Source organism: Rhinatrema bivittatum, chromosome 7 (genome assembly GCF_901001135.1).
Source record: "Rhinatrema bivittatum chromosome 7, aRhiBiv1.1, whole genome shotgun sequence".
NCBI classification, from domain to species: Eukaryota; Metazoa; Chordata; class Amphibia; order Gymnophiona; family Rhinatrematidae; genus Rhinatrema; species Rhinatrema bivittatum.
In genome coordinates this window covers 31037906-31057000 of record NC_042621.1, presented here as the reverse complement: position 1 = coordinate 31057000, position 19095 = coordinate 31037906, and the positions used below count along the sequence as shown (strand labels likewise).

The 19095-nt window shown below is 45.7% G+C and overlaps 1 protein-coding gene across 1 annotated transcript in view; it reads left to right on the top strand.

Moving 5' to 3' along the window:
- TERB1 (telomere repeat binding bouquet formation protein 1) overlaps positions 1-19095 on the top strand; it is a 643822-nt gene that overhangs the window by 272032 nt on the left and 352695 nt on the right. Inside the window, exon 13 of the mRNA XM_029608198.1 lies at positions 9123-9283. Coding sequence (XP_029464058.1) covers positions 9123-9283 — 161 coding nt within the window. The remainder of the gene's footprint in view (positions 1-9122; positions 9284-19095) is intronic.

Sequence of the window (19095 nt, the reverse complement as noted above, 5' to 3'; positions counted from 1 at the left end):
AGCCCTGCTTAACTGTGGAAAAAAACAAGTTTGTTTACAGTAAATGGTGTTTTCTCTAGATTGCAGGATGAATTAGCCATGTGTCCCCACCCACCTCCCTGGACACTCTATGTCTTCTTCTTTATCCTTTCTTATTGCTAATCCTTTATCTTTCTATTGTTTGCTTTGGAATGAACTGGCAGGAGACCGTTGGCTGTGCAGGAATAGCACCATGCAGGCATCATGGGGTAAGGGGTAGCAAGGGGTAAGGCCTAGCAAAGGGGTAAGGCCTAGCAAAGAAACACTCACCCCAAGCGGGTCCACCAGGCCGACCACGAGGTATCCTTCGCTGAACGTCCGCAGCCGAAACTTCCTCCTGCAGCGCTCTCCCCTCCTCCACCGAGCTGGCCAATCGGGATCCTCTTCAGACAGCCAATCGGGCTGTTCCTACAGGGCTTCAAAGCCCAGCTCCTGCTGGCGCCGCGCGCCGAGCGTCGCGCGCCGAAGGAGCACAACAAAGGGGCCAGCCCCTTTGTGCGCCCCTTCGTGCAGCCCCGAAGAGAATCACCATTTACCTAAACTAAACGGCTCAAAAACTCAAGCTATTTTATACCATTCCACCAACTAAAGTGGAGTCAACCGCTCACCAGAGAGTCAACCAACATCCTGCACTCATCTCGTCCCACAACCTGCAATTACGAAGCTCAACCTACAACCAACCCATCTCCTCCAGAAATCTTCCATATCCAATCAAAAAATCACCAAGACTCAAACATACCCTATCCCCATTGTTTCACTCCCATTCCTTAACAGATACAAACCACTCACGCACAATATTCAACGCTCAAAGAGATCACTGATTCCTATCATGATCTCTCCTCTAACCCAATTCCTAGGCCTCTCATTAATCACCATTACCCTTCTCAACTCCCAGTCCCTCTCAAAAAAATCTCACTTGCTCAACGACTACCTCTTAGACACCCAACCGGATATCTGTGCGTTAACCGAAACTTGGCTGCAAAACACAGATACTGCCCCAATCAACCAATTACCAATACAACTCTATGACTTTTTCTCTTTACCTAGACTTAAAAAAAGAGGAGGAAGAATTCTACTAGCCGCAAAAAAAGAGCTGAGACTTTCCCAACAAGCCTTTAAATCGACGACTAAACTAGAAATTGGATTATTCAAATCTAATCAATTACAAATTTGTCTAATATACGCCCCCCCAGGGATCCTAGAATCGGACCCTTCACCTCTCATCGAAACTATAGCTAAACACATCAATACGGACGCCCAGCCATCATTTTAGGAGACTTCAACATACATGTGGACTCCCCTTCACCCACCTCCAATTGTGAAGCCCTTCTATCATCTCTCCAGGCAATGGGATTCAAACAAATCATAAACAAACCCACTCATAAAGCAGGCCACACTCTGGACCTCATATTCTTAAATGAAGTCATTTCGCCCTCCACCCCCCCCCCCTACCTGTACTCCCATCCCCTGGTCAGACCACTCGCTGATTTATACGGAATTAGCAATTAAGAAAAAACTGACACCCGTCATCCCTAAATCTACTATCAAGTACAGAAAACCATGCGCCTTAGACGTCCTCAGCTACAGCCTCTGCAAGGACCTAACTGACCTGGATCTTTCCAATGCTGACTCTGCCATTACCTCTTGGCTAAACATCACTCACTCCGTGGCAGACAAAATTTGCCCCATTGCATCTAAAGAGATCAATCCAACCAGGCACAACAAAAAACCCTGGTTCTCTTTAGAATTGAAAAAGCTCAAACAAGACCTACAACATAAAGAACAACGCTGGCGTAAGGAACCCTCCCCTACTTCCCAGGCCGTCTATAAAACTGCTATGAACCTTTACAGGATCACCATTCTTCACTCTAAGAGGGATTTTTACACCAAAAAAATCCATAGCTTTATGTATGACCCGAAGACGCTATTCTCATATGTCGCAACCCTCACCACCCCGGTTCCTCCAATCATCCCAGAAGAAGAAGCCCAAATCAAATCTACGGAACTTGCCTTATTCTTCGATAACAAGATCAAAAACTTACTCGCAAATATGACCACTACCATTACCACATCAAACATCCAGCCTCCGACAGTTCTAAACCCTGCCCCATCCTCATACAAATCGATGCTGGAATCATTCGAACTCACATCTTCACTGGAGATCGAATCTCTAATCAAGAAAATGAAGCCTTCGTCACATCCAACTGACCAGTTACCCACCAAACTCTTACTTACTATCCCAAACACCATAGCCAAGCCGCTGGCCGACATTATAAATTGCTCCCTTACTCAAGGATCTGTCCCGGACACATTAAAAACAGCTTCTCTAAAACCACTAATAAAAAAACCTAACGGACCCAGCCAACCCGGTAAACTTCCGCCCCATTGCCAACTTACCATTTATTGCCAAGCTAATGGAAAAACTGGTCAATAACAGACTCATAGATTACCTTGACTCCCATAACATTCTTTACCCCTCTCAATTTGGTTTCCGGAAACGACTAAATACGGAATCACTCTTACTCTCGTTAACAGACAAAATCCTGATGGGGCTTGACAAAGGCTAATCATACCTTCTGGCTCTCCTCGACATATCAGCAGTGTTCGATACCGTAAATCATTCAGTCCTCATCAAATGGCTAACTGAAATCGGTATCACAGGATCCGCACTCATATGGCTCAAATCCTTCCTCAACAACCAGCACTACAAAGTCAGAATAAATGATAAAGAATCCCACCCCGTCCACTCCAATCAAGGAGTGCCCCAGGGTTCCTCTTTATCCCCCACACTATTTAATATCTATCTACGACCTCTATGCCAGCTACTAGAAAGTCTCAACCTTACACACTTTATCTACGCCGACGACGTACAGATCTTAATCCCCATCACGGAACCCCTCTCCAGCACTCTAAACTTCTGGAACAGCTGCCTTCACTCCATCAACCTCCTACTCTCTAGTCTCAACCTGGTACTTAACACTTCCAAAACTGAACTCCTCGTTATCACTCCCAATGAAAACAACCCCCTCGTCTGCAACCCAATCTTACCATCAACATCTCAAGTGAGAGACCTCGGGGCGATTCTGGACACTAGAATGAACTTCAAAAAATTCATTCACAACACCACTAAGGAATGCTTCTATAAGCTGCATGTTCTAAAGCAGCTAAGACCTCTCCTACACTTTCAAGATTATTGTTCAGTCCTCCAAGCCATACTATTTTCAAAGTTGGACTACTGCAACACACTACTGCTCGGCCTCCCCGCCTCCACAACTAAACCTCTACAGATGCTGCAAAATGCCACAGCCAGGATCCTCACAAATTCTCTACATAAAGACCACATCACACCGATACTAAAAAACCTACATTGGCTCCCCATCCACTATAGAATACTGTTCAAGTCACTGACCATCATCCATAAAACCATCTATCATCATTCCTCACTCCAACTAACAATCCCACTCGAACCCCATTCTTCCAACAGGCCGATTAGAGCCGCACACAAAGGAACTCTCCAGGCACCCCCTCATAAATCCGTCATGCACAAGTCCTTCCAAAAATGAGCACTGTCCACTGCGGGACCGCAACTATGGAACACACTTCCCGCAGATCTTCGCCAGGAACAATGTTTGCTCTCCTTTAGAAAGAAACTGAAAACCTGGCTGTTCTCGCAAGCCTACCCCTGACAAATTCTTCCCCCTTCTATTATAGAAAAGAACTGTTATGCTTGAACCACTTAGTTAACCATCCATGCTAATCAATGGTGTATTATCTCGTTTTACTCTTAGGAGAGCTGTGTTTAAACTAATTCTTCCTCTTTCAATTGTCCTGTTTTGTAATCCCTGTTCATTGTAACTCTCTCTCTTCTGGTTATTGGTTTCCCCTGGTTATACTGTAAACCGGTAGGATAAGACTTTGTCTTGAGCATCGTTATAGTAAAAGAATCTAAATAAATAAATAAAATAAATCAAGCAGCAAATAAAAAATTAGCTGCTAGAAGAAGTTCCTGCCGAGAGCCACCAGGGGGTGCTCCCAGAAAGCATGGCTAATTCATCCTGCTAGCTACAGAAAACACCTTTTACGGAAAGCAAACTTTCTTTTGCAGTAAATGTGGTAAAACTGCATTTCAGTAAGATCTAACATTGTTCCACATACGTGGATGAGCAATCAGTCTAGTAGCTGGAAGAAAAATGATAAACTGGGTGATCAGTTGGTTCAGTAACAGGATTCTGAGAGTGATGGTCTCAGGAAAGAGACATGGGATCATCATCTCTGTTGACTTCAAGATAGCCAGTCAGTGTGGCAAAATCATTGGAAAAACTAATTGTATACTTGGCTGCATAAATAGAAATATCAAGGTCCATATTTAGTAGGGATGTGAATCGTTTTTTGACGATTTAAAATATTGTCCGATATATTTTAAATCGTCAAAAATCGTTAGGGCCACGATACAATACCAATTCCCCCGATTTATCGTCAAAAAATCGTAAATCGGGGGAAGGGGGAGGGCAGGAAAACCGGCACACTAAAACCCACCCCCGACCCTTTAAATTAAATCCCCCACCCTCCCGAACCCCCCCCCCAAATGCATTAAATTACCTGGGAGTCCTCCGTAGCGGCGGTCCGTGGCTAAATCGGGGGAAGGGGGAGAGCACGAAAACCGGCACACTAGATCGTGAGGTCTTCAGCCGGCGCCATTTTTCAAAATGGCCGCCGCAAAATGGCGGCGGCCATAGACAAAAACGATTCGACGCAAGAGGTCGTTCCGGACCCCCCGCTGGACTTTTGGCAAATCTTGTGGGGGTCAGGAGGCCCCCCCAAGCTGGCCAAAAGTTCCTGGGGGTCCAGCGGGGGTCAAGGAGCGATTTCCTGCCGCAAATCGTTTTCCGTACGGAAAATGGCGCCGGCAGGAGATCGACTGCAGGAGGTCGTTCAGCGAGGTCTGGAAATCTCGCGAGGGTTCCGGACCTCGCTGAACGACCTCCTGCAGTCGATCTCCTGCCGGCGCCATTTTCCGTACGGACAATGGCGCTGGCCATACGCGTATGGCCGGCGCCATTTTCCGTATGGAAAACGATTTGCGGCAGGAAATCGCTCCTTGACCCCCGCTGGACCCCCAGGAACTTTTGGCCAGCTTGGGGGGGCCTCCTGACCCCCACAAGACTTGCCAAAAGTCCAGCGGGGATCCGGAACGACCTCTTGCGTCGAATCGTTTTTGTCTATGGCCGCCGCCATTTTGCGGCGGCCATTTTGAAAAATGGCGCCGGCTGAAGACCTCACGATCTAGTGTGCCGGTTTTTGTGCTCTCCCTCTTCCCCCGATTTAGCCACGGACCGCCGCTACGGAGGACTCCCAGGTAATTAATGCATTTGGGGGGGGGTTCGGGAGGGGGGGGATTTAATTTAAAGGGTCGGGGGTGGGTTTTAGGGGGTTTTAGTGTGCCGCTGGACCACCAGGTAATTTAAGGCATTTGGGGGGGATTTAATTTAAAGGGTCGGGGGTGGGTTTTAGGGGGTTTTAGTGTGCCGGCTCACGATTTTAACGATTATGACGATACTTTACACACACAAACGGCAACAATACGATTCCCTCCCCCTCCCAGCCGAAATCGATCGTTAAGACGATCGAGGACACGATTCACATCTCTAATATTTAGAGATAGTCCAGATAGCAAATTTAGCTGAATAAACTTATCTGGCTAACTTTGGAGGTATATTCAATAGTATAACTACACTATTGAATATAGCCAGCTATCTTAAAGTTAGCCGGCTAACTATAACCCCCTAACTTTAGGACAGCTCTTTGACCCAACCAGACTTAGCCGGCTAAGTCATTTGAATATTGGAATTAACCGGTTAATTAGCCAACCAACTCAGCTCCTCCCACTTACACCCCTGGAACGTCCCAAACTTATTCAGCTAAATTCTAGCTGCTTAATTTATTAGGAGGCTAGAATTTAGCCAGATATGTGCCCAAACATTCATTTAGGACGCTAACCTCTGAGTTATCTGGCTAAATGCTTTTGACTATGGATCTCAATATTAGTAGAAAGAGGGAAGAAATATTGCTCTGTACAGATCTTTGGAGAGACTCCACCTTGAGTACTGTGCTTAGTTCTGGAGACCCCATCTACAAAAGGACATTAATACACTAGAGACAAGAGTGCTGACAAAATGGTACACTCTTAAGCCATATATAATGAAGGAGGTAAAGATGTAACCTCTAGAACTGTGGTTCCCAAACCTATCCTGGAGGACCCCCAGCCGGTCAAGTTTTCAGGATATCCACAATGAATATGCATGAGATAAATTTGCATGTAGTGCCTGATCCCTGCCCCATGTAGTGCATACAGATTTATCTTATGCATATTCATTGTAGATATCCTGAAAACTTGACTGGCTGGGGATCCTCTAGGACAGGTTTGGGAACCTCTACTCTAGAAGAAAGAAGGGAATACAGATTTATGGTACAAACCTTCAAATATCTGACAGGCTTTGATAAAGTACTAAAAGGTAACATTTTCCATAGAATGAAAAATTCAAGGACAAGTTCATCCTATAAAGCTGAAGGGAGAGAGGTTCAAAAGGAATTTGAGAAAACACTTTTTCATTGAGAGGTTGATGGACATAGGAGCAAACTTACAGCAGAGGTGATAGGAACCAAAACAGTGGTAGAATCCAAGCATGCAAGACACAGGCAAAAAGTGACTTCAGTGGCTGAGGGAGAGTGAACAGCTGTTACGAGCGCGGCCTTCGGCTACTGTTACGAACCGAGGGCTTGGAGGCCTTCGGATACTGTAAAGAGCGTGGAGACGCGGTCATTTCTGAAACAGGAGATGTGAGCCCTTGGACCACAGGATGACTAAGGGAGGAGCCCCAAGACAGACCGTGGGAGGTGAGCTGGTGCGTGCACGGGTAACACGTAACAAGGCAAGGCTGGAGCGAAGACAAGGAGACGAGAGGTCTGATCTTCTACCGGACCTGCACGCCCCAGGATGACCAACAATGCAATACTGATCAATGAACAGTCCTCCGACCGTTACAAGCCCTTTTGGACCTGCCGCTGGGTAATGGCAAAAGGCGGCAGGCCGGACAGAGGACGAGGGCAGATGGAGTCCTTGGAACATGGGAACATGGAAGACTCTGGACAAAGACTCAGGCGAGGACACTGTAGACGAAGACTCAGGCGAGGACACTGTAGACGTAGGATCAAGGCACTGTAGATGAAGGATCAAGGCATAGGATCAAAGTGCTGGGTTGAGACTGCGACGCAGCGCGCCCTACACAGTCCACCCACAGTACTGCTCACGGACCACGCTGGGCTCGAAGCAGACTCTTGGAGAGATAATGAAGGCTGATACTGGAACATGGCGAAGATACTGAAGAGGCCTGCACCGGGGCACGCCCTACACAGTCTACCCACGGGACTGGTCGTGGACCACGCTGGAGCAGAGCAGGTTCGAACAGAGTCTTTAGCATGGGTGGACACACATGCAAGGAGCTCTGAAGACCGGGACAAGATACAATCTCAGGATTCAGGATTCTCAAGGATTCAAAGACAACTCAGGATTCAAGACTTGGGACTCAAGCAGACGTCTTCCAGAAGCTTGCACTGCACTGGCAAAGATGGCCTTGTACCGTGAGGCGCCCTACACATCCCACCCGTGGGCTGGTCATGGACCACGACAACGGCACACCAGGAAAGTGGACATCAAGGAACCAAGGCCTGGAGGCAGAGGTGAAGGCAAAGGCATCAGGAAGGACATCTGACATCAGGAGGTATGAATGAAGAACATCAGAAACATGAAGACATCTGGAGACACAGTCAAAGGATATCAGGAACCTGAAGACATCGGGAGGCACGGACGAAGGACATCAGGAACAAGGAGACAACTGAAGGCATGAACGAGGAACATAAAGACGAAGCCGTCTAAACAGGAGAAGATGACGGAGGACCTGGACTGGTCATGAAGCACAGACAACTGTGGAACCTGATCCAAAGGCTAGGAGTGACTGAAGAGGAGCCCTTTTATAGGGCAGACACAGGAAATTAAGACCAGCTGGATTCCGGTGGGGCCAGGAGCACTTCCTGCTTCTGGCCCTTTAAATACACAGAAGAGGCACACGCCGGCGCCTAAGGAAGGCTGGAAGCAGAGAGGAGCAGCACCACGGACAGCGGTGCTCTTCTGCACTTCAACGCGGAGGCGCAGGCAGGCTTCGGGGCAGCCTCCAGGCCGCAAGATGACGTCGGAGCGGTAGCGGCCTCCCGCTGTCGCTCAGGAAGGACCCCGGCGCCGGCACAGGCTGCAACGAAGAGTTGGCAGGTGTGGCCTCCCACGGGACTCGGCGGCGGATCAGGGCCACAAGAAGATGGCGTTGGGTGCGGCCATCCAGGCCGCGGCGGCCTCCAGCCGCGGCCAGGCCACAAGGAGCAGGCAATTCGTCGGCGGCCTCCCAGCCGCATGAGATGTCCCGGCAGCATGGTAATGTGAGAGGCCTGCTTGCAGAGAGTAGCTTCGTGGGCAGGAATCGTAACAACAGCAAAGTAGGCAGGCACAAATGGACAGACTGACGATATCTTCTATGTTTCTAATTTCTATGTAATACATACTAAGATAACTAAAGATGCATATTACTGTAGAAGATAGCGGGAGCAATTTTCAAATTGCCCACAGCGATTTTCAAAGTGAAAGTACTTGTGTGCTTTCATTGTGAAAATTGCCATGGGTAAAGTAGCCACCAACATTTGCATTTGCTTTTTCTGCAGGTAGATTTTCCATGGAAAATGACATACTTATATTTGAAAATGCAATCTGTGTACATTATTTTCCTCCCTTAACCTAATAATGCCCCCAAGTGCATCTCCTATTGCAGTTTAAAGTTTGCATGTTGTTGAATCCCGTGTGTACTTCTGCTGGATTAAGGGTGGGCAATTTTCAGACAGTCCTTTTACCTGAATAAATCAGTACTTAACAGGTAAATTGAAATTTGAAAATTGCCTTCAATATGATTTTAGCAAGCATTTTCACCTTTTCATGCATTCACATTAAAGATTCTTGCTACATCAGAAGATTATGGAATCAATATATTCTCTGTTTTACAAAGCTGAGAAGCTGTCTTTGAAACTAACTGAACATGCATCAAATCTGAATGAAGCTGCACTTCTAGAGGAGTTACAGATAAAAGAAAGGAATGTGGGTGCCCATTGGAAGAAAGCAAAAGAGATTCTACATAGAATAAAACTTCTTGAAAGGCAACACAATGAGGTAGATTTGTTTATTCAACTAGAATTAGCAGAGGTTTTAGACAGTATGCAAATAGTATATGTTTCTTCAAGTATTACCTTTTATTGGAGAGATGTATGGTACAGTAATCGATTAATTTTATTTAATTGAAATTGCAGTCCATGTTATATAGCTTAGGTGGCAGGAGGCTCAGAGTTTAGGGCCTGGACTCTTGATGGAGGATAATATGTGAGTTAGGGTTACACACATACACACATAGGCCGATACAGTACAGTGCGTTCCAGTGGAGTGCACTGTTAACTGGCATTTGGACGCGCAATTTTGACACGCTAGCTTTACCCCTTATTCAGTAAGGGGTAATAGCGCGTCGAAAACGGGCGTTCAAGCCCCCCCCCCCCCCCACCGAGACTAATAGCGCCCGCAACAATCAAATGCATGTTGATGGCCCTATTAGTCATTCCCGCGTGATACAGTAAGTAAAATGTGCAGCCAAGCCACACATTTTACTTTAAGAAATTAGCGCCTACCCAAAGGTAGGCGTTAATTTCTGCCGGCGCCGGGGAAGTGCACAGAAAAGCAGTAAAAACTGCTTTTCTGTGCACCCTCTGACTTAATATCATGACAATATTAAGTCGGAGGTCCCAAAAGTAAAAAAAAAAGTTAAAAAGAAAAATTTAAAATGGGCCCGCGGCTCACGGGTTGAAAACCAGACGCTCAGTTTTGCCGGTGTCCGGTTTCTGAACCCGTGGCTGTCAGCGGGTTTGAGAACAGACGCCGGCAAAATTGAGCATCGGCTGTCAAACTCGCTGACAGCCGCTGCCTCTTTTTACCGCGGGCCCTAATTTAAATAAATTAACTTACTGAATTGCGCGCACAGGAGAGCGGGCACTTGCCCGCTCTCCCGCGATTTTTACTGTATCGGCCCCTGTCAGTTAGCTATTGAGGCTTGGGAGGTAGGCTCTTGGGATTCATAGGGGAGGGGAGTAGGGGGTGGGTGGGGGGTAATGTGATGGGAGTTGAGGGGTACAAATAAATCCAGGATTCAGTGGATGAATTTTATTGTCACATATCTTTATTAGATATTTCTGTATGTATCTTGTTGTTGTGATCTTGACCTTGCTTAAAAAAGAGTAAATTACCAAAAAAAAAAAAAAAATAAAGTTTCAAACAGTTTACTTCCTCTTCATCTGGGCAAGCTAGTCCACACCAGTGTGTTGTGCACTCCAACCAGCAGCTAGAGATGGAGAACAATGACTTGCTGACATCCTTCTCATATAGCTCACCACAGACATCAGCCAGCCAGTATTTCTTTGTCTCCAGCAGGTGTGGACAATGCATCCTTGCTTGTGGACGTTGGCCTGCCAGTATTGAACAGGCTGACCTGACCTCCTGTGGTGATACCATTTTCTCGCTCTCTCGGTTGAGTGTCTGCTATGTCAGGACAGGAGTGAGGTGAAAGCTGGTGCCCTAGTCCTCCTGATAGAAGGAGAGTTCCTGTAGGAAGAGTGTGGTAGGATAAGGGAGCCTTGGGCTCAGCCTTGTTGATTTGTCTCTCTGCCTCTCCTGTCTGTTTTGTCCTTCTATCCTCTGCCTGATCCCTACCCCAGTGATTCTATGTTGGTCTGCCTTACCCGGTCATCAATAAAGTTTAAAAAAAGAAAACCTTTGTGCTGGCAGAGTTTGCTGCAGGGATATCGAGCACAGAGCAGGGGCAGGAATAGAGGACTGCGTCGGGCTGCGTTGAGTGCCAGGGCCGAAGTACTGCTATTTCTGAGCCAGCCAGAATGCCCTAGCAGGAAAATCACGCGGAAGGCATCATTTTCGAGGTGCAGTAATACTGACGAGGCGCATGCAGGGGAGAGAAATGCGTTGGGAGAGCAGCGCAGGAAAAAGCTGCGTGCCTGCTCTGCCTGTCATATGAGGGTGATTAGCCCCAGGAGATTGCTAAGCATTTGCCAGAAATGTGTGGAGGCTCAAAGAGATGTTTCTGCAGGGGAATTTGTCCTGCAGGGACATCAGGAACTCCAGATTTGTCTCAGGAGAGAAGTGTGGCCACAGCTTCTTCCAGGGGAAGTAAGGAGTCTTTACTGCCACCTTTCCTGTTAATTCCCACGAAGCACAGTCCAGATGCATTCCACACATTAAGAAAGGTGGAAAGAAGGCAAAACAATCACCAGCATGGTTAAAAGGGGAGGTGAAAGAAGCTATTTTAGCCAAAATAGCTTCATTCAATTGGAAGAAGGATCCAACAGAAGAGAATAGGATAATGCATAAGCATTGGCAAGTTAAATGTAAGACATTGATTAGACAGGCTAAGAGAGAATTTGAAAAGAAGTATGCCGTAGAGGCAAAAACTCACAGTAAAAACTTTTTAAAATATATCCGAATCAGAAAGCCTGTGAGGGAGTCAGTTGGACTATTAGATGATCGAGGGGTTAAAGGGGCAATTACAGAAGATAAGGCCATTGTGGAAAGATTAAATGATTTTTTTGTTTCGGTGTTTACTGAAGAGGATGTTGGGGAGATACCCATATCAGAGAAGGTTTTCATGGGTGATGATTCAGATGGACTGAACCAAATCACGGTGAACCTAGAAGATGTGGTCGGCCTTATTGACAAACTGAAGAGTAGTAAATCACCTGGACCGGATGGTATATATCCCAGGGTTCTGAAGGAACTCAAAAATGAAATTTCAGACCTATTATTAGAAATTTGTAACCTATCATCAAAATCATCCATTGTACCTGAAGACTGGAGGGTGGCTAATGTAACCCCAATATTTAAAAAGGGCTCCAGGGGCGATCCGGAAAACTACAGACCAGTTAGCCTGACTTCAATGCCAGGAAAAATAGTGGAAAGTGTTCTAAATATCAAAATTACAGAACATATAGAAAGACATGGTTTAATGGAACAAAGTCAGCATGGCTTTACCCAAGGCAAGTCTTGCCTCACAAATCTGCTTCACTTTTTTGAAGGAGTTAATAAACATGTATTTATTTATTTATTTAAAATCTTTTCTATACCGTCGTTAAGTAGAATACCATCACAACGGTTTACAATGAGGCACATATATACATATTTGGAAAATATATGTTAGTACTATCTATAGGAAGTGCCATTAGAGTCCGGTAACATAGTTTAGTAATAAGGCTATTTGTAAAGTTTTTAAAATATTGTCCTTTGTCTACATTTCACAGATTTAATTGCATATCTAACTCTATTGGAGTGTATGTTTTGTTTTGCTCAAACACACTTATTGTGCTGCGTTCTGATGTTCTGCTGCCCGGTTTCTTACTCTACTAATCACCGCTATCTTTGTAAAAGGCTTGCTTGAACAGCCAGGTTTTTAAACTCTTTTTGAAAAGTTTAAAATCTCTCTGTAGTCTGATTTCTAAGGGCATGTTGTTCTACAGTATTGGTCTGGCTAAGGATAGAGCCCATTCTCTAACTTGGGTCAGTCTTGCTGTTTTAACTGATGGGATGGTAGGAGTGCTTTGTTCGCAGATCTGAGGTTTCAAGGTGGGACATGAACACGTAGTACTGTGTTCAGTCATTCTGCTTTTCGTCGTGAATTAATTTATGTATAGTGCAAAGTGTTTTATATTGAACTCTATATTTGATGGGTTCGTCTCCCACCCTCACCAGACGGGCAAAGTGGAGAAGGGCTCAGCATGCTGGGGGAGAAGGTGAGGACATGGATCATTCAGGAGACTCCTGGGAAGAGTCAGGATTCTCGATGGGGGATCCAGATGATCCATTTTTGGAGAACGGGGAGATTCCTCCAGATGCAGAGCCGCACAGTATAATGCTTCAGCTTTTTCACAGAGACGAGATGTCAGGTTTGATTTTACGGACTCTGACGGTTGTGAGGAGGCCTTGCTTGCAGTGGCTCTGGATCTGAAGAAGAATCCTTTGATGGTTGATTTGCGAAGGGCATCCTGGTTTGTTCAGGTATTGATTGATTTGGAATGGAGTTCTCTTGAGGCTAATTTTAAATGGGGTTGCTCGTTAGAAGGTTTGTACCCTATGGATCCTAAAGCTAGGTATCAGCCCCAGTTTCTTAAGGTGGATGCCCTGGCCTTTGGGGTGACAAAATGTACCACCATTCCAGTGGAAGGAGGTGCGGTATTAAATAATGTCCAGGATCAAAAGATTGAGGTGATTTTGAAACAAGCCTTTGAGGCAGTGGCAATGAATCTTCAAATCTCCGCATACTGTTGTATGGTGGCCAGGGCCGGTTTACAGTTGGCCCAGGAGACTCAGGAAGAATTGGAAAGAACAGCCCATTCCTGGAGCCAGGAGCAGATGCAGAATTTGATTTGGCGTGTATGGCTGCTTGGGGGTTGGCTTCGGTGATTGCAGCCCGAAGACTCCTCTGGCTGTGGAACTGGTCCGCTGATACTATTTCAAAGTAAGAACATAAGAACATAAGAAAATGCCATACTGGGTCAGACCAAGGGTCCATCAAGCCCAGCATCCTGTTTCCAACAGTGGCCAATCCAGGCCATAAGAACCTGGCAAGTACCCAAAAACAAAGTCTATTCCATGTTACCATTGCTAATGGCAGTGGCTATTCTCTAAGTGAACTTAATAGCAGGTAATGGACTTCTCCTCCAAGAACTTATCCAATCCTTTTTTAAACACAACTATACTAACTGCACTAACCACATCCTCTGGCAACAAATTCCAGAGTTTAATTGTGCGTTGAGTAAAAAAGAACTTTCTCCGATTAGTTTTAAATGTGCCCCATGCTAACTTCATGGAGTGCCCCCTAGTCTTTCTACTATCTGAAAGAGTAAATAACCGATTCACATCTACCCGTTCTAGACCTCTCATGATTTTAAACATCTCCATCATATCCCCCCTCAGTCGTCCCTTCTCCAAGCTGAAAAGTCCTAACCTCTTTAGTCTTTCCTCATAGGGGAGCTGTTCCGTTCCCCTTATCATTTTGGTAGCCCTTCTCTGTACCTTCTCCATCGCAATTATATCTTTTTTGAGATGCGGCGACCAGAATTGTACACAGTATTCAAGGTGCGGTCTCACCATGGAGCGATACAGAGGCATTATGACATTTTCCGTTTTATTCACCATTCCCTTTCTAATAACTCCCAACATTCTGTTTGCTTTTTTGACTGCCGCAGCACACTGAACCGATGATTTCAATGTGTTATCCACTATGACACCTAGATCTCTTTCTTGGGTTGTAGCACCTAATATGGAACCCAACATTGTGTAATTATAGCATGGGTTATTTTTCCCTATATGCATCACCTTGCACTTATCCACATTACATTTCATCTGCCATTTGGATGCCCAATTTTCCAGTCTCACAATGTCTTCCTGCAATTTATCACAATCTGCTTGTGATTTAACTACTCTGAACAATTGTGTGTCATCTGCAAATTTGATTATCTCACTCGTCGTATTTCTTTCCAGATCATTTATAAATATATTGAAAAGTAAGGGTCCTAATACAGATCCCTGAGGCACTCCACTGCCCACTCCCTTCCACTGAGAAAATTGTCCATTTAATCCTACTCTCTGTTTCCTGTCTTTTAGCCAGTTTGCAATCCACAAAAGGACTTCGCCAGCTATCCCATGACTTTTTACTTTTCCTAGAAGCCTCTCATGAGGATCTTTGTCAAACGCCTTCTGAAAATCCAAGTATACTATATCTACCGGTTCACCTTTATCCACATGTTTATTAACTCCTTCAAAAAAGTGAAGCAGATTTGTGAGGCAAGACTTGCCCTGGGTAAAGCCATGCTGACTTTGTTCCATTAAACCATGTCTTTCTATATGTTCTGTGATTTTGATGTTTAGAACACTTTCCACTATTTTTCCTGGCACTGAAGTCAGGCTAACCGGTCTGTAGTTTCCCGGATCGCCCGTGGAGCCCTTTTTAAATATTGGGGTTACATTTGCTATCCTCCAGTCTTCAGGTACAATGGATGATTTTAATGATAGGTTACAAATTTTTACTAATAGGTCTGAAATTTCATTTTTTAGTTCCTTCAGAACTCTGGGGTGTATACCATCCGGTCCAGGTGATTTACTACTCTTCAGTTTGTCAATCAGGCCTACCACATCTTCTAGGTTCACTGTGATTTGATTCAGTCCATCTGAATCATTACCCATGAAAACCTTCTCCATTACGGGTACCTCCCCAACATCCTCTTCAGTAAACACCAAAGCAAAGAAATCATTTAATCTTTCCGCGATGGCCTTATCTTCTCTAAGTGCCCCTTTAACCCCTCGATCATATAACGGTCCAACTGACTCCCTCACAGGCTTTCTGCTTCGGATATATTTTAAAAAGTTTTTACTGTGAGTTTTTGCCTCTACAGCCAACTTCTTTTCAAATTCTCTCTTAGCCTGTCTTATCAATGTCTTACATTTAACTTGCCAACGTTTATGCTTTATCCTATTTTCTTCTGTTGGATCCTTCTTCCAATTTTTGAATGAAGATCTTTTGGCTAAAATAGCTTCTTTCACCTCCCCTTTTAACCATGCCGGTAATCGTTTTGCCTTCTTTCCACCTTTCTTAATGTGTGGAATACACCTGGACTGTGCTTCTAGAATGGTATTTTTTAACAATGACCACGCCTCTTGGACATTTTTTACTTTTGTAGCTGCTCCTTTCAGTTTTTTTCTAACAATTTTTCTCATTTTATCAAAGTTTCCCTTTTGAAAGTTTAGCTCGAGAGCCTTGGATTTGCACACTGTTCCTCTTCCTGTCATTAAATAAAATTTGATCATGTTATGATCACTATTGCCAAGCAGCCCCACCACCATTACCTCGCACCAAGTCCTGTGCTCCACTGAGAATTAGATCTAAAATTGCTCCCTCTCTCGTCGGTTCCTGAACCAATTGATCCATAAAGCTATCATTTATTCCATCCAGGAACGTTATCTCTCTAGCATGTCCCGATGATACATTTACTCAGTCAATATTGGGGTAATTGAAGTCTCCTATTCCAGTCTCACCAAGTTGCCTTTTAAGGAGTGCTTATTGTTTGGGGAGGAATTCATGAAAATTGTGGATCAATGGGGACAGGAAATCTACTCCCCGGTTTTTGACAGTGAAAGGGAAATTTCAGAGCACCCGAGTAATACTCCTTTGCCAGGTCTCAGTCCTTTCAGGCAAAGAAACCAAGTAAAGATGGTGCCTGTGGTTCCAGAGATAGGTGGCCAAGTATCAATTTTATCGGAGGTAGGCCCACATCACTTCCGACCAGTTGATCTTGGAAGTGGTGTGCAATGGGTATGACTTGGAACTTATCCATCCTCTCTCAGACGCTTTTATCGTTTCCCCTTGCCATTCCGCAGAAAAGCAGACAGCGGTTCAGGCCATGTTGCAGAGGCTGCTCGCTCTGAAGGCCTTGGTGCCGATTCCAAAGGATCAGGAAGGCACAGGTTGTTATTCCATTTACTTCATGGTTTCCGAGAAGGAGGGCTCCTTTTGACCTATTCTAAATCTAAAGGGAGTAAATTGAGCCCTTTGGGTTACCCATTTTTGAATGGAAACCTTAAGGTCAATGTTATGAACACACCCTGCGGGCCCTGAGGAGGCATGCGGAGGCGCGATCATCTACTCCTGGGAGAAAGTGAGCTCTTGGCCCATGGGCAACTCAGGGAGGAGCCCCAAGACACACCCCAAGGGAGGTGAGCGAGTGTAGGCATGGGCGGAGCATGTACACCGGAGCTGGGACGAACAGGGTCAGCCCCCCGCTGAGTTACATGCCCCGGTGAAGTCAGATGGAGGCAGAGGTCTGGGAACGAAGAGACCAGGAACTGGAACAGGAGACTCCGGATCCTAGAAACAAGAGAAGAGTCAGAATAATGTCTCTGAAGAGACAGAGATAGGATGGAGGCGGTCCAGAGAAGGGCGACCAGAAAGGTGGATGGTCTTCATCGAATGACTTATGAGGAGCGATTGAAGAATATAAATATGTACACCGTGGAGGAAAGGAGGAGCAGAGGTGATATGATACAGACTTTCAGATACTTAAAAGGTTTTAATGATCCAAAGATAACGACAAACCTTTTCCGTTAGAAAAAAGTCAGCAGAACCAGGGGTCATGATTTAAAACTCCAGGGAGGAAGACTCAGAACCAATGTCAGGAAGTATTTCTTCACGGAGAGGGTGGTGGATGCCTGGAATGACCTTCCGGAGGAAGTGGTGAAGATCAAAACTGTAAAGGACTTCAAAGGGGGTTGGGATAAACACTGTGGATCCATAAAGTCTAGAGGATGTGAAATGAAGAGTGGGTGGCTCATGGGAACGACAGCTACTACCTGTGATAATACCCTTATTCAATAAACATACACACAGTTAATGTGACTCCAACATTGCTCTAAGCTTCAGCGGCAATGAGGAAATGTGGAAAAAAGGATTTGCATTCACAAAAAAGCAGGGAGTAGCTTGCTTGTTACGGCGGTTACTACCCCAAACCAAATAAGCCTGATACTTCTCTTTCAATGCATATCCAGCATAGCTGTCTGCTTCAACAGCAGGGGAGAAAGTCTGACACTTCACACATATCCAGCATAGCTCTCTGCTTCAAGGCAGGGGGGAATGAAGAAACGTGGATCTATATTCAGGCAACAACCAACAAGGACTGAATTACATAGTCTGGATAAACAGATAAGCATGGGTGTAGCTTGCTTATTGCGGTGGTTAATACCCCTAACTAATTAAGCTATTTTACTTAGATGCAGTTCCAACACTGCTCTCTACATTAATGGCGGGGGTGGAAGGGAAATAGAATAAAAAAGGTTACTAAGAGCCAAGAGTAACAGATAAGTAAGAGAGAAAAAAAAAGTGCGAAAGCTTGTTGGGCAGATTGGATGGGCCGTTTGGTCTTCTTCTGCCATCATTTCTATGTTGCTATGTTTATGTAATACATAGAAAAGACGGGGACTCTTGGAGACTTGGAAGAGATGAGACTCTTGGAACATGGAATGGATGAGACTCTTGGAGTCTTGGACGGCACTGTCCCTCAGGGCGCCCTACACAGCCCGACGTGGACTGGTCACGGACCACGATGTCCCACTGCGCGCCCTACACATCCTGGAAGGCTGGTCATGGACCACGCAGAGAGCGGAACATGCACAGGACGGAGAAGAAGATCCAGACAGTGCTTAGGAGAAGTCCAGCTGGAAGGAGACTCCAGTCACCCGAAGGCAGATACCGGAAGAAACGGATTTACTCCCACGAAGGCCAACTGGAGACTAAGTCCGGTGGACAGCAAGGCTGCTTGCGGATTCTTCAGGATCAAGATAAGGAACGAAGGAGGACGGTACACAAGAGAATGGTACCTCTGAATTCAAGGATATCTGAACGAGTGGACATCTGGACATCTGGACAAGAGGTCAGGAAGACATCAGGACGAGTAAACACCTGGACATCTGAACAAGCGGACATCGGACGAGAGGACTTCTGGTCATCTGGACGAGAGGACATCTGGACACAGATGAGGAATTCCAGGACTTCAGGAAGGGAAGCCGAGAACTGGAACATACCACGAAGGAGATCCGACGAGAGACGAGACCCAGGACATCGGACGGAGACATCAGGAACATGAAGAACATGGAACAAGAAGTCATTTGGCCAGGAGCAGCAAGATGGACCACGTTGGAACTCCATGGAGCTGGAGAAGTCCATGGAGCAGATGTAACTCCATTCAAAGACCCTGAGGAATTGAAGCAGGGCCTTTATATAAGGCAGGTCCAGGAAAACCCCGAGGACGTCATCCAGTGGGGCCGAAGAGTACTTCCTGCTTCTGGCCCTTTAAAAGAGGTGAAGAGGCATGCGTCCACGCCTAGAGGGA